This window comes from Haliotis rubra, unplaced genomic scaffold (assembly GCF_003918875.1).
Source record: "Haliotis rubra isolate DU_JTF1 unplaced genomic scaffold, ASM391887v1 Scf58, whole genome shotgun sequence".
Classification (NCBI taxonomy): Eukaryota; Metazoa; Mollusca; class Gastropoda; order Lepetellida; family Haliotidae; genus Haliotis; species Haliotis rubra.
Window position 1 is genome coordinate 2,680,086 of NW_025767279.1, and position 16,967 is coordinate 2,697,052.

General features: G+C 40.6%; 2 protein-coding genes across 4 annotated transcripts in view; both read right to left on the reverse strand.

Annotated features, from left to right (window-relative positions):
- LOC124254660 (phospholipid-transporting ATPase ABCA3-like) overlaps positions 1–6,229 on the reverse strand; it is a 53,238-nt gene extending 47,009 nt beyond the window's left edge. Inside the window, 3 exon segments of the mRNA XM_046688503.1 lie at positions 2,607–2,843; positions 4,634–5,371; positions 6,158–6,229. Of these exon segments, the coding sequence (XP_046544459.1) occupies positions 2,607–2,843; positions 4,634–4,949 (553 nt within the window). The 5' untranslated portion in view covers positions 4,950–5,371; positions 6,158–6,229.
- Positions 6,230–9,846: 3,617 nt separating this feature from the next.
- LOC124254666 (phospholipid-transporting ATPase ABCA3-like) overlaps positions 9,847–16,967 on the reverse strand; it is a 29,210-nt gene continuing 22,089 nt past the window's right edge. For all 3 annotated transcript variants that reach the window (XM_046688511.1, XM_046688510.1, XM_046688512.1), the window contains 2 exons: positions 12,789–12,959; positions 9,847–12,090 (listed from right to left, as the gene is read on the reverse strand). In XM_046688511.1, coding sequence (XP_046544467.1) covers positions 11,628–12,090; positions 12,789–12,959 — 634 coding nt within the window. In that variant the 3' untranslated portion in view covers positions 9,847–11,627. The remainder of the gene's footprint in view (positions 12,091–12,788; positions 12,960–16,967) is intronic.

Below are 16,967 nucleotides of genomic sequence, written 5' to 3' on the forward strand. Positions count from 1 at the left end.
TACAAGTTCCAGACAGCAGTAACAACTGCTCAGATCTTCCAGGCGTGTCCACCCCAACACGGGACGGACGGAGACGGATGACCTATCTCCTGTACAAGTTCCAGACAGCAGTAACAACTGCCCAGATCTTCCAGGCGTGTCCACCCCAACGCAGACAGGAACCGCTTACATCATTACGGGATACGACCAAGTCGCACCGCCATGACCTATCCTGATGCAACAACATTGACAAAACTGTCAGAGGTATTGCCGAAATCATGTTTCTCAACCTCAGTTGTGATGGAAGGCGGTTGTCCAGTTTTATAACATTTCCCCTAGAGACGGACGTCAACGTGTCTGCAGACGTCTTTGGAAGCACCATGCTTTAGCCTGTGAAATGGGGCTATTCCATAATGATGAGGGTTGATTCTGTGATGATATGTGGCCGTCAGAGAACCTCTTTAGTTGCTGACAGGTGTAGGCTACAGAGATCAGACTTTCGGACCAGTGGCATTATCGTTTCTTTAACGTCATGGCCCAGGATTGACATTCAAACAGGATAATACCCGTCCTCATACGCCTAGTGCTGCTATGATTTCACGAGCACCATGCTTAAGTACTGGCTCTGCCTGTTAATCCCCAATAGCGAAAGACGTTAAAATATGGTACTTGTTGGTCCCTGCCTGACGCTCGGCATTAATGGGTACAACAAGGACTGGTTGGCTCGGAGTCAGTATAATGTGTCTGAGTGGGGTATTCATGCTTCACTGCGACATGGTATCTCAGTGGGCTAGCACTATAAAACCAGCTTCAGCCTGGGCTAGTACAAGCAGATGCACATACACATACACACGCAAGCACGTCGTCATATGAGCGAAATATTCTTAAAGGTCACATGCAACGTAAAACACAACTTTGCAGATTCTGATACCTTTCGGTATGGACATACCGAAACAAATCGTCAAAAAATGCAAATTCAACGTATAAAGTTGAAAAATAACGCGATGAAAAAAACGCGCGAAATCGGAGTTCAAACGTTTCACTAATTTTCCCCAGACATTTCTGGGGGAAAACGGGTTTCAACAGCTGGGCTGCGCTCATAGCACGTGCGCAAGAAAATAGATTCGCGCAGCTTGGAAGCGGGTTGTCGGGTGAATACTCGGTGAAGGCTTTGGTGTGAGCTATTTTTCTAATGTTTTGTTGATATCTCACAGGCGCGAGCTTTTTATATGTTATGACAGTAAATTAACTGTGCATATAATTTCATTTGTCTATTTCACCACACGTTCTTCTTACCGAGACACTTTCTCAGTTCGATACTTAAAAGCAATGTCATTATTTAGGGTTGACAGAATTTCTAACTGTGATATAGATATGTCGTTGTCACAGACAAAACTCAATGTCTTGTTTTATTGAAACCTGTGTGTCTGCCTGCCTGTCTGCTAATGACAATATTCAATACACAGCTGCTATCGCTGACCACATGCAATTTGAACTTAACACCAATCAGGCTATACACCATAAACAAAATGCATTGATTTACGGCCCGAGTTCGGTCCCTGTCACATTATGTAATTACACAGACAGGCAGGTGTGATACTTGAACACATGACATGTTATGATGTCTGTTGATTGCAAAATGTTATACACAAAAAAATGAGCATGTATTTACAAAACCCAACATCTCTCTATATATATACACAATGAGCCGTGAGGGCATCTGCAAATGAACCAGCCGTTACACTTGAGTGCACACCCACCCGCTCTGACTGGGTTCGGTATCCCGGCTGCTTCGTTTCTTGGGAAGTAAACCGAAGTACACAATTTTGCACTTTCGATTTGCGATTGTACGCTTATAATTTTGTTTATATATTTTTTCGTAACCAGCAATGTATATTATATGTCATGAATAAGTGATAATTGTGTTTTAATTATGTTTGATTTTTTGGTAGCATGTGACCTTTAAGCACGACGTTAAACCCAATTTCACCTCACCTCACCTCACCTCACCTCACCTCACCTCACCTCACCCACCTGTAAAACCCCATAGAGCATGTATGAGATCAGTGAGTGAGTTTAGTTTATCGCAGCTTTAAGCAATATTCCAGCAATTGTGTCCATGTGGGGAATCGAACCCGGGTATTTGTCGGAACGAGCGAACGCTTCAACCACTAGGCTACTCCACCGCCCCTATTCTGGCTGATGCAGCGACGCCTACTCCCTCTAATAAATCAGCCAAATTGTCCGAGTTTTGGCAGCAGTGTTGCGGAGAATATGACAAGCCATCCATTAGCAACTGTGTATGTCTAGACTATGTGTCTTCGATGCACTGCTGTTCTCGCTACTCACGGTGGGCATACCCGCTATCAGGTTAGTGACATTGTTGCTGTCGCACATTTGAACTCGAATCGTAAATGTCATGGACATTAAACATGCTTTTCTGCCATTTCTTATGATCACGATATCCATTCCAGTGAAAATTTTCCATATTGTTATATTTTTAAATCTAGAATTTAAACACTGCATAGTTTCTACTTTTCTGGTATATATTCTATCACCGTGTCATATCTGCCTTTTTCATATCTGATAAATTCTGAAGTTCAGAGGCAATAATACAAACCGGTTACCTGGATCGTACGTGGATCTTGGACCCGAAGTAGCCACAAAAGGAGTCGTTTCAGTGGTGTGCCAACCTTGATATCGGTCACCTTTTGGACGAATGGCGTACCGCAGTTTCTTGGGCATGTCGGTGTCTGACAGTCCAACGTTTTCAAATTCAACAGCAAAGCCGACTTGATCAGAATTGTATCTGAAGTAGTCCAGCATATCTTTCCTCGATGAAAATCCTTTCAACGTAAGTGTGTCTGTAAATATAGGTATGTATTTACCCAATACTGATTCATGAAGCAGTAAACTGTAATGACATTGTGTTGGTTGTCAGAAAGGGGTTTAACTTTTTAATGGAAGTGCTATAGGTGTGTGTGTGTGTGTGTGGGGGCTGTCTCTGTGTGTGTGTCCGTCTGTCTGGGTGTGGGTGTGGGTGTGGGTGTGTGTGCTACAATTAGGTAGTCACGATTGGAGGAACCAGATGGGAAGCTCATTTTAAGTCAAACAGGACAGGATATTCGCTTTCACGCTCACATGTGAAGCACTTCATTTTGGGGAATTATTCAGCTCAAAATATATGTACCATAAGTGCCAACAGTCGGGACGCTTTCGTTATTTACATCAAATTAAAATGAAAATAAACATACATAAATTATGTGTTGACATTTACAAGGTTCATTCATTTAACAAGCCCACCCTCATTATTATATACACTTCAGTATTAATCAAGTAAGATGAAACAAAACCAAAACTAAAATTGAAAATGCGGTAACAATGTACCTGCATTCTGAGGGGAATACACAGAAAGGTGAATATCAACAAAAGGTATCTCCACCAATCTCCTTGTCATACTTCCCAAATGAAGATCCGGGTTAGAATATTGACCTTCAGTAACCCATGCTCGTCGTAAGTGGCGACTAACGGGATCGGGTGGTCAGGCTCGCTGGCTTGGTTGACACATGTCATCGTATCCAAATTGCGTAGACCGATGTTCATGCTGTTGAACCCTGGATTGTCCTGTCCAGACTCGATTATTTACAGACGGTCACCATATAGCTGGAATATTGCTGAGTGCGGCGTAAAACTACACTCACTCACTCACTCACTCACACACTACAAATAGTTTCAAGACCAACAACGACCACCTGGTGTGTCTTTTCTAAAGGATAACCGCGCGAGGACTCAAGATAATTGGGTGGAAGGTATTTTTAACACTGTCGTTACATAATATGAGTCAAGTTAGTCGACAAAAAAAATAATGAATTTCTCTTTGCACTTGTTCCGGGTATGAAATCCTAAACTTCCTGTTCTCTAGATCATCTTGATAACAGGTTTTTCGACAGGGTCGTTAATCGACCCATGTCCAGTTCTTGCATGATACAGCGTTGGCTCGTCACGCCGAAGGCCCGGGTTCGATTCCCCACATGGGCACAATGTGTTAAGCCCATTTCTGGTGTCCACCGCCGTGATATTGCTGGAATATTGTTAAAAGCGGCGTAAAACTAAACTCAGTCAGTCAGTCTTGCATGATACAACAATCATGCTTATTTATTAGATTCCCTGACCAGTAGAGGTGATACAGCAATACCTTTATCTCCAAGTCAATATATCTCCTTGGGATGATAATAAGTTGTGACAGGTTGCTCTAGATTTACTTGACAGTGTTTTGTGTACACATGTAAAAGAGTGATCAATGTGTGTTTGTTTGTTTGTTTGTTTAACGCCGCACTCAGCAATATTCCAGCTCTATGGCAGTGCTGTGTAAATAATCGAGTCTGGACCAGACAATCCAGTAATCGACATCGATCTACGTAATTGGGACGAGATGACATTTGTCAACCAAGTCAGGGAGCCTGACCACCCGATCCCGTTAGTCGCCTCTTACGACAAGCATGGGTTACTGAAGATCAATTCTAACCCGGATCCTCACGGGTGAGAGATAAATACGTACAGTCGTATCACCACTACCATCCTGCTCAGTTTACAGTCGGTCATTACAGCATTTCACAGCTCCGTTATCTCTGGTAAATAGACAAAATGAACTTACTTGAATAATAACTTAATCTTGGCGATTTGCTGTTAACGGTTTCGTTGATATCTGTAATCAGTCCATTGATGAGGGTATTGTTGGGTGTGAACAGAACCTCATCATAGCCATAATAATTGTTCAGTTGCCTTGTCACCTCTCTGGGGTAATACACTTCCGCTGATTGAGGTGAGGTCGCTACCAGAAATCTCATGCTGAAGAATATCACTCCAAACAGAAGAGGTAAAAGAATTTCAAAGACTGTCACACAAATCTTTTTACGTTGTAGAAGGTAATTCTTCCACATAAGCAGCCGGAGCTGCCGAAAGAAGACCATGTTGAACTTGATCTGCCTTACACCGGTCCTCTTTGTGGTAGACAACGCTATATGAATGCAGAGGTCGTGAACACGATGTTAAAGTACATTTCAATAATCTCCCCGTTGCGGTGATAAAATCGCGACACTCCCGAGTCACGTGATTCTCGCGAGATGATAAGAACGCGGTATTTCAGTGACACTTGGTTGGTATACCTGCAGCCAAGTGACCTGGTTTCGGGGCAGTGATGTCATTGGTTCTCTCCCCTTGAGCAATCTGTGACGTGATTGTTGTTTTGGGAAAACACGCTGCAGCTGAACCAGTCCTGATTGCGAAACACCACCCTCTTGAATGTGAGAAGGCCGAGGTGATCCGACTGTCAGTGAGTACAGCGCCCTCAAGCGGATATCACGAGACTCATGCCTTGATATGATTCAGTTTCCTATGAATGAACAAAACAAAATCCATTACAATAACGTGTATTATAGAACCTGCACTGCTTGATCGGCAATGCGTTGGGTTTAAAAATAGTTTATACGTCAGTGACTAAGAAATGTAAAATGACACTGTTGGTGTCAAAAGGGCTATAAACAAATGAGAGAGGCTAACAAAATAATCACATGAAGCGGAACGAAGTAACCGCGTGCACCACATTCCCAGTGAAACAGACACCCCTACTGATGAATGGAGGATCCCAACCGTAAAGTCGCGAACACCGGACACGTGAAACGTGATGTAACGCGTACAGGTTATTAACAGATACATTCCGTTTCCCTTTAACAAAGCCAGCTGCCAAATAGAGATGTCATTGTCACAAGTACATGTCATCAATATTTAACACCAAACACGAAACCACAACTCGGACACACCAGCTTGTGAATAATTAAATCTGTGATTGTTCCCCCGATGTTAAAAATTTATTCTAGGAACGAACCAAATATTACAATAAAATTTTGTTATAATCTCTGACATAAAAAGGCAGGTTAAATGCATTCAATGTGCAATCACTCAAAATACAACGTGTTCAAAGAGATGCTATACAAGTGTAGGGCTTTCTATTTTTGGACATATATACAGTGGATCTACGATGTCATTAAATTTGCCTTAGTAGACAAATATTATGTTACCTTAACAAAATGAAGACTGTCAAATCAGACTTAAGCTCCTGCTAGTTCAGGCTGTTACGAGATGTGGGATATGTTTACAGTGTGGAAAGGTAGGTACTCACAATGGGGTATCTCTGCCTGCTTCGGGTGTACTAGTGGTGACGTCACACTCACGTGATCCCAGGCAACAGCTGCACAGGTTGAATTGATTGTGCTCATACCGCCATATCATATCATGTCATACTGTACTATAAGGTCCTCAGAAATCAATATCGTCACCAATATTAATTAAAAAATCTTTCAACTGAAAAATAATACGTTTATACAAAGTATCCCTACCCTTGTAAACCGTGTACACCTGTGATAGTATATAGATAAATCAATGGATTGCTTAAATAGCATCTCCAATATATATATGACGATATATATATAGTCCTACATATAGATAATGTGTGTATGTATGTATGTGTTTGTGTATGTATGTGTGTGTGTAGTTATGTATATACACACATATATAAACATATGTTAGTTATGTATATACACACATATATATACATACAAACACACGTTATGTATACGTGTGTGTATGTGTGTGCGTATATGTATGTATGTATGTATACATATGTGTATGTATGTATGTTCACATATATACTTATATATATGTGTGTACGTATAGACACATATGTGTATATATATAGACACATATGTGTGTATATATGTGTGCGTATATATACATATATTGACACATATATACACATACACAATTATATACACATATTTCACATATTAAACATGCATATATCTATATTCCGTACAGATACACACATAGAGTCTATATATGATTCTTTCACATATCATATTTGTTCCTCAACTACCACTAACAACAACCGAATGCTGGAGAATCTGCATGTATGTTAGTGTCTTCAACAGGAAAGAAACACCTATACTTTGGATCAACAGGAATGGTGATGAGGCGACTGGGTGATGTGGGCATCCGGGTCTATCGAGCATTTCGGGGCATGCTATGGGTGAGTGAGTGAGTTTGGTTTTACGCCGATCAGCAATATCACGGCGGGACACCAGAAATGGGCTTCACACTTTGTACCCATGTGGGGAATCGAACCCGGGTCTTCGGCGTGGCGAGCGAACGCTTTAACCACTAGGCTACCCCACCGTCCCCGGGGACATGCCATGGACCAGTCAGTATAGACTGAATTGTCTGCCTGGGAACGTGTGGAACTGACCATGCTGTATTTGGTACGATGTATGTGGTGTTTTAGCAACACGTACACAATATTGTACGTGTTTGTCACAATCGAAAGATATTTACGACTGCATTGTTGTGATTTAGAAAACAATCCCAAAGCAATGGGTGGGTAGTTTCTTTTGTGAATCAATTCATGTTGTTATAATCTATGCATACTTGCTGGACCGCTGTGAGCGCGCACGTGTATATGTGTGTGCGCGCGTGTGGATGCGTGCCTTCTCTCTATCACGTGTTGTTTGGGTATGCATTGACAACAGACTTCCTTTTGCATGTGTTTACTGGGCTGCATGTGTGCGTGTGCGTGTGTGTGTTCCTTATCTGTATCACGTGTGATTTATGAATATAGATTTGACAATAGACGTTCCTTTGCATGTGTTTGTGACCGTACAGGATAAGCTAACATTTTAGCAAACATCATCAATATGTGAATGCGATGCACAAAAACATCGTTGTGATAGTCGGAATAGAATAGAGTTCTTTTGCATGAGAAAACGGGTTTTGTCACTTTTACTGAGTTCATCTGAGAACAAGGTACACAAAGTAAAAAATGAACACTGGCAATAACCGTCATCATTCTCATCCACAGAATACAAACTCGCCACCTGTGACATGTATTCACTTCAGCATCCAAGTTCAGACAGTGTATGTTTAATGCAATAAATCATAACATATTTTAAAATTCAATTTACGTCGGTGCGGAGTAGAGTGGTAGTAGGAGACTAATAAATAAAGAATGTGAATATGTTTTATTTGCTCTTGTTCATGTGTCACGAGTTTAGATATTTCTTGCGCAATATCGATCACCTGACAGTGATTCAACGCGTGAAGGTAAAGCGGCGCTTGTACAATCAACAGTGTTGAGTTTCGGATAGGAGTGGATTAGTTTGTTCGTGTGTTTTCTGTGTTTCATATTTCCTCGTCCTTCCATGTATTTTCATTCCGATTGAAATAATTAAACATATTCTTATCTCGATTGGAAATGTATGCCCTGGTGTGACATATATATTTTCCCCGTGTACATTCATGAAACTCACAGATCGGATTGATCTATCTTTACCTATATTCATATGTATCCAAATTATTTATTTGAAAAAAGATGTTTCCTAAGCAAAGCGATCCGATTGAAAATCATATTACCAAGTGATCTAAAATTCAACATTTCTTAAAATATGTCATACAATTAGTTGAAAAGTTTTACTTTATTTATATATATATATATTCAACCCGCTCTCTGTCATGTAGATTGGGTTCTGGAGATGTGAAACATGCACAAATATGGGGATGGCATAATGAGGGGTTTTGGAAGACAACCTTAATGAGAAGATATCACGCACTACATGTACATCATTTTGTGGCGCAGGCTAGCTCACCACACAGTATCGAAGGTTTTTGTAAAGTCAACCATTACACAGTATCACTGTTCAGGGAAAATTTCAAAACTTCCCCAAATATATGCAGAAGAAAAATGTTATGTCCATTCTGAACTACGTTCGTAACAAATTGTTGAGTACCTCCGGTTTTGATTTTGTGCATTGGTTGACCTACTGTAAAGGTTAATATCACTAGTTGTAGTCCATTTCAGAGTCCCCTTTGTATTTGTACGTGCTCAGGATCGGTGGGGTAGCCTAATGGGTAAAGCGTTCGCTCGTCACGCCGAAGACCCGGGTTCGATTCGCCGAAGACCCAAATGGGTACAACGTGTGAAGCTTATTTCTGGAGTTCCCCGCCGTGATATTGCTTAAAGCGGCATAAAACTAAACTCACTCACTCACCGTATTGTGCCAACGTGTTTGCATTGGAGTTTTAGCGTGACTGCCTATTTGAACAGGTGTTTGTGTCAAGCTCAAGATTATCTGTGATAGCGTATCGTCTTACCATTCTTCTTTAACAGTACTTTAAAATTTTATCACATATGTAAACAATAATATTCTAGTCAAAATATGGATGAAACAAAGCAGATTTGAAAATAAATTAAAATTAACACCACTAACTTATTATGTGACAGACCGTTTTAGTGTCCCCAAATGGAATACTGCTAAAAGCGTGGTAAATATAAATAACTCACCTATCATAATTGATATATGGATTACTGATGAGTGGCTAAAAGCACCAAAATAGCAATACAGTTGATGGCAGATTACCGCAGTATTCAACCATGTTGTTTATGAAAACATATATATAAAATATTTCTATGAAGGTAGTTACATAGAGAGAGCGGTGTGGGTATTGACGAACAACTAAATCCATATATGGTATAATTCCTGTTGTATTTTTACATATGAAACAATAGGGAATACTAACAAAGAATCGTTCAGTGGGAACCATATTAACGCTGAAAGGCAAATAGGTCTTGTCTACCAATCCCGCTGCAAAAAGATATTACAAAAAGTCAAGTTTTCAATTTTTGTCACTCTTGTCAACTCTTCCGAACACCTATCACGGGCTGTCATGTCGGGCTATTCCGAAAAACTGGTGTGCCGTAGATATTGGGTTGTGGCCGAAGAGTCACTGCTTCGACGGATTGTCGTTTGCAAACGTGTACAGAAAGTTAATAAACTCTTTAATGCAAATATAGTAACGGGAAAGAAGAAAGAATTACTTGATCGATGGCCAGTATTGCAAGATTTGTCGGGGTAATGTGTCGGTAAGTGCTGGAGGTCATTCTAAAGAGCGAATTGACGTCTATATACTGAAATTCTAACAAGGATGTATAAAAAATAAAACATGAACCCAAAATTCAAAATACGACAAGAAGGTAACATTTGTTACAACAGTTATTTGAATGAACATTTTCAGAGTGCTCAGGATAACCCTGATAATCGAGCGCTATTAAAGTTCTGCATGAAAAGCAGCAAACATGATTTGTACTTCCTCAGTGTTTTGTGAAATATTACAATATAAGTCAGTGGCGCCCCCACCACCACCATCCATGTTTGTCTTATGCGTTTTCTTGTTTCGGATTGTATTTTCTAAGTTAAACAACAGTTTTGCTGGAAGATACTCTGGAAGCTCTGATGCCATACGCATAGAAAAAACTGTCACGACCAGCAAGTTGACAAAACATACGGAAGTGGAATTTGGTTCGGTAATAGCCGCCTGTTCGGCAATACCCGACACCGCTCTATTACACTGTCTGATAATCTCCTGGGTAAATCTGGAATCACACGCTGCCCTTTTTCAATGCCGTGCTTTACCGCCTGTCAACAACGATATATCTATATACATACAAAGTTGTAATTTAACAAAGATAGACTTCACATATTGTTTAACAGCAATACGGGTTTATAAAGCAACGTACTAAACATGACATAACCTTGCCTATTATCGTCACAGATATGAATGCAAATGTTCGTGTTCTCACGATCGCTGTCGACAGGGCTCATTGTACAACCACAGCAGTGGAGGTCGAGTGCTGGTGACCAGTCATGCGAGACATAAGGAAGATAAGGACAACAACGCTTCGGAATGCAGTGAAGGTCACCTTGACCTTGTCCGCTATGACACACTTCTTAGTCTGCGTGCTAGTCCCCGAGTATGTTACTTTCCCTTCTACCCAGACCCAAAAGTCTAAATGAAACAAGTCTAGACTTTCCTTCAGGTCCCGACTGGTTCATGTATAGGGCCTATATTTATAGTTTCTACAGTTGTAATCAATTGACATGTACAAACTAGAAGAACATGGAGGATTTATTGTGTAATCTTTGTTGTATGAGGTAGACGCATACATGCACGGAAATATACTCATATATAGAGCCAAGACACACATATCATTCATAACATTCATGGAAATTATTCCTGTGAGATGCGATTAAACGTATTTCTTATCTTTTCCATCTTTGACACACTTCTTAGTCTGCGTGCTAGTCCCCGAGTATGTTACGTTTCCTTCTACCCAGACCCAAAAGTCTAAATGAAACAAGTCTAGACTTTCCTTCAGGTCCCGACTGGTTCATGTATAGGGCCTTATTTATAGTTTCAATTGCAGCTATTTCATCGTAATAAAACTATATATTTTTAAGAGGCTAAGTGTTAGTCTGTTCGCTGTCCAACCTTTGTCACTTTGGGCTGTCCGCTATCACGTTTTGGTGTGACGGGAATACTGTTCAATCCATCTGATAAAGGCACTGCAAGTTCGTGCTTCAGCGACACCCAGATACCACAGGGTGTTTGTAGCGCTTGTTTCACACAATATATAATTAACAACAACATGCTGTCAAAAATTGTTCACTGCATACGAACAGGAAACCTATTTCACATAGGTTCGTTGACGTCTTCATAACAGGAACTGTAATCCAAGCTGTGAAAATGAACCTGCGACACAGTCTTCAGCAACAACTAAAACAGCAATTGCAACAGCAGCAACAAATTGTTCTACAGAATCCTTTGGGTGGTTCCTCTCTTGGCGGAACCTGTTGCCGTGTAAATGAAAGGAACACTTGCTCCAGAGTTGTTTGGTGGACGGAATAGTCCTCCACACAAAACTGCCCCTTGGCCTGCTCCATGGATGTGAACACCTGGGCCAGACTCACGGAGGTGTCGGGTACCTGGAAGTGGGCGTAGCCCTGGTGGTCGTCAAACACCTGGGTGTGGGGGTAGTGGGACGTGATGAAGTCTACTAGGGGTTGGGTTGGAGCGGTGTTTTGACCGTCGGCAAGCATTGCCATTCTTGCTATAAGGGTGTATCCCTGACCAAACTTGTTCTTTAGATGCTGAGGTGTTCCGAGACAGACAAACCTTCCGTTGACCATGATGGCGATCTTGGTGCACAGGGCGTCACATTCCTCCATGCTGAAAGTCGAAATCATCAGTGTCACACAGTCTTCTCTGATACGTCTTTACAGGTATATAACAGTCCAGGGCCTAGATTTTCGAAGCTCTCTTAGCGCTAAGATAGTCGTAAGTTAATGTTAATGTATAGCACTTACAACTATCTTAGCGCTAAGAGAGCTTCGAAAATCTAGGCCCAGGAAAGGAAGTACCAGGAAATGAATGAATCTGATCTAAGTTTATACGTAAATTGGGGACCTAGTGTATAAAGCGTTCGCTCGTCACGCACATGGGTACAATGTGTAAAGCCCATTTCTGTCCCCCGCCGTGATATTTCTGGAATATTGCTAAAAGCGGCGTAAAACCATACTCACTCACTACAAGTAACTCGCAAACAATTGTGTTTGTTTTGTTTGTTTGGCGTTTAACGCCGCACCCATCAATAATCAGCAATATGACGGCGGCGTGTATATAATCAAGTGCGGGCCAGACAATCCCGTGATCAACAGCATGAACATCGAACTACGCAATTGAGATATGATGGTATGTATCAACCAAGTCGGCGAGTCTGTCCATCAATCCTGTTTCCTCTAACGACAAGCATTGGTTGCTGAAGACCAAGTCAAACGGTTTCTAATCTTTACGGTTCCAAACAAAAGTGAAACTAAATATTGATTGCATGTTTGATCAACTATATCTTTAAAAACAACAAGTCGTACCTGTGAGACGTAAGCACGAGTGTCCTGCCGCACTCCCGGACCTGTGACAAGACGTTCCAGAGCTGCCTCCTGGCCTTGGGGTCCATCCCCGTGGACGGCTCATCCAGCATGATGAAGGCCGGGTCTCCCACCAGAGCGATGGCGGTGCTCAGCTTACGCTTGTTGCCACCACTGGAAAGATGAAAGGTTTATGAAGGCGCAAAAGTAAAAACTGGTGTGCACCCTGTTTAAATTCATTGTTCGGAGTAATCCATTGTTTACCTCTGAACACACTGTTGTTCCCGTTCTTGACATACTGACCTAATTCGCGTTATTTTTCAACATTTTCAAAACTGAACCGATTATGTAGTCTCACAAATACCATACCTTTTATACTCATAAACATGACCAACGTATTTGCATTTTACTCATTATATGATATTAGTGATATAGGATAGATACACCAGACAATGTCCTTTTCAAAGACAGCTACCAGGAAGGTAGCATTTATAGTTCAAAAGATAACAAGTTCCAACTGGAGAGATTTACGCATGCATATAAGACAGTTAAAAACGTGATTACACCTTTTCGATTATACCTGTATTTTGAATCTCTAAATCTCATGACATGTTAATACAGGTATGTTGCTATGTAGCTAAGATCAGCTGATACAAATAAAATCTCTGTTTCAAAACTAAAGGTATGGTATTCTTATCCTAATTATAAGATATCTTCTCCTTCTGTTCAGAACTGCTCCAGGAAAGACATTACAAGACAATTACAAACGACCATTGGCCCTGACATATAGATGTTACATTTCTGACAGTTGTAATCAATTGATATGTACAAAGTAGAAGACCATGGAGGATGTATTTTGTAATCTTTGTTGTATGAGGTAGACACATAAATACACGGAAATATACTCACATATAGAGACCAGACACACATATCATTCATAACATTCATGGAAATTAGTCGTGTGAGATGCGATTAAACGTATTTCTTATCTTTTCCACGCTACACAGACATAAGCAGAGATAATGTTTTGTTTGTGTTTCGTTTCTAGAATTTTCAGTATACTTATGAATATGTTTACTGCACCGCCATTTCTGATGTACTAACTTACTGATATATTTACTAACCGATATATTTACTAACATACTGATATATTTACTCACATCTTGATATATGTACTAACATATATACTGATATATTTACTAACATCTTGATATATGTACTAACATATATACTGATATATTTACTAACATCTTGATATATGTACTAACATGTATCTACTGATATATTTACTAACATATTGATATATGTAGTAACATACTGACCCGTGAAGATGCCGGGGTAGAATAGATCTTCAGCAACCCATGTGCTTGCCATAAAAGCGACTATGCTTGTCGTAAGAGGCGACTAACGGGATCGGGTGGTCAGGCTCGTTGACTTGGTTGACACATGTCATCGGTTCCCAATTGCGCAGATCGATGCTCATGCTGTTGATCACCGGATTGTCTGGTCCAGACTCGATTATTTACAGACCGCCGCCATATAGCTGGAATATTGCTGAGTGCGGCGTAAAACTAAACTCACTCACTCACTCAGTAACATACTGTCACATATTTACTAACATACAAATATATCTATAGTTTTTTCTGCTACAGGCAATGAGTACGAAATATGATTATTAAGATAGAAGATAATAAGATATATGTACTGGATAACAACTTGCAAAATAAGTCTGTTTTAGTTTAGCCAAAAGTAAAGTTGTCAGTAATGACAGTTTGTTACCATGGAAATACTGAGAGGAAAAATCAATGAACTGCATTTGGATATATCTCATGGATTTGTCGGTGGATATCCTGACGATGTGGAGTGTTATGTTCATAACATTATCGACCTGAGTCCCGAGTATTTACTCCATCAACTGACGGATTGCAAATTATCAACACATACTGTCTTGACATTATGACTGTCATACTGGCTCTCCCTGCTGCAACAGGCCAGGTTGCCGGGGTAACACTGGGGTGCCGTAGAAACTCTGAGGTAATTGTTGACCGAGTGTACATAGACCAATATACATGTTCGGGCGTAAGATTCCGACATAGGAGGGTGCGGTTTTGAAATTCACCAACTGAGTAAGATGTAGAGGTGATGTACGTTTGATTCTAGTACAACGGATCACCTTTAAAATATTCGAATATATTTATGTTCAGTTTTACCCAGTATGGGGTGACGCCCACGCGGAGACACACCGACCCGCGTACGTAACTTGACAATCTAAGATCAACAAAACTGTGACAGGTATTAGTGAGACAGGTATGCATGACGTACACACTCGTAATGAAATTTCACAACCTTCTGTGGGAGCGGTTTCATTTCATATGTGTTGTGTTTGTGTGTTTTTGCCAGTGAGTGAGTGAGTGAGTGAGGGAGTGTTGTGGAAGTGAGTGTGTTTTGCGTCAGTGTGAGTCAGAGAACGTGATGTGGTGTGTGGCCCTGTGCATAGAGTCCAGGATAGGAATCAGTTTGGTGTGTGGCCCTGTGCATAGAGCCCAGGGTGCAAATCAGTTTGAAGTTAACGTCGCTCACAGAGAGACCTTAGGATGGGTGACCGTGTTTGGCAGCTTAGCTCCTGAGAGACTCACCTTAGGCAAGTGAGTTTGTCTACAATTGCCTCTGTTCACCCAGCAGTTAATGGGTAACCGGTGGGATAAGCCATGAACATTAACCATCGAGCGCCTCAAAAGCAGCTAGGGTTATCCGGGGTAGTAATGTCTATCATGTTGTAAGAGCACAGAGCATGGCCGTGCGGCGTCAAGTTCAGCACTATACTGTTGGGCTTATCATTGTTATCAACTATGTGAGTGTGTGGTCAGGGCGAATGTGTGGGTTCATCTCTGTGAGAATGTGTGTATCCCTGTGTCTATGTGTGTAGTAGGTAACCATGGAGCTAACTGTAAATAAAGTGATGTGTTTAAACATTATCCCCTCCTCGTCCACAAGCAACCGCAACGAACGGCCTAACCGTAATCAAATATACATCAGATGCTGGCCAGATCTGTTATTTCCAAACATGTTACTGCTGCTACACATCCCAAAACAAGGATACCGTCGCTAATATCTGTTTTGTTTACAAGATTTGAAGCAATTTGAATTAACATAATACTCAATTCACTAGTCCGTGTAAAATGAATTTGACTTTTAACGAAGTCTGACGGTTATACAGAATGAAGTGTTTAGGTGCTTTGCGTTTTCATCTGACTCTTTTAGTGAGTGATTGAGTTTAGTTTTACGCCGTTTTCAGCAATATTCCAGCAATACAATATCACGGCGGGGGACACCAGCAATTGGCTTCACACATTGTACCCCTGTGGGGAATCGAACCCGGGTTTTGATCGTGACACGTTAAGAAGATAGCTCTGCCGAGTCACAACACTCAAGTCATATTTATACATCACCATAAGTAGACTCTACATTCGTTATGAAAAAACCCATGCCTCTTCTTAAATGTTATTAATTTAGAGCTTGATACAATTAACGCTCACCAACATCTGACGCTACTGTCACACTGTACTTTAGGACATCTAACGTAACCATATTTGTCAGATTTAGAAATATTTAGAACACCACAATGTCCCCAATTAATTTTGGGTGCGAGAGTATTGTAAAGTCACAATAGTACAACCAGGAGGCGTGGTTTGGATGCCTTTTACACTACCTTCGATATTGCAGCGTTTTCACGTTTCACAAATGTTAATTTCATAATTATTATATTCCCACTTTTCATTTCCTCACGTTCATATGGCAACCACTATTCAGATCACGAAATATTTTCCGTTGATAGCACTTTCATGTACAATAATCGGGGTTAACCAATACACACAAGTATAACTTTTTTAACGAATTGTCCAAAACAGGAAATTAATTCGGTAATATTAAGCATCATAATGTGTATTAAATACAAATTAGACAATGAACAAGCTGTTTTTATTCATTTGGATAATTCAAAACGCAGTTTGAATGTTTTATTCCCCCATGATAAATTTAGAAGTTTTGGCGAGATTGGACCAACGAAAGACAAAACCGACCATCTGAATATCTACGCATTACTTTAAGTTTTCTGTACTAAATTATTATATCGGTGATTTTCGCGAAATATTTAGATACATATCTTGAAAACAAACGCACAAT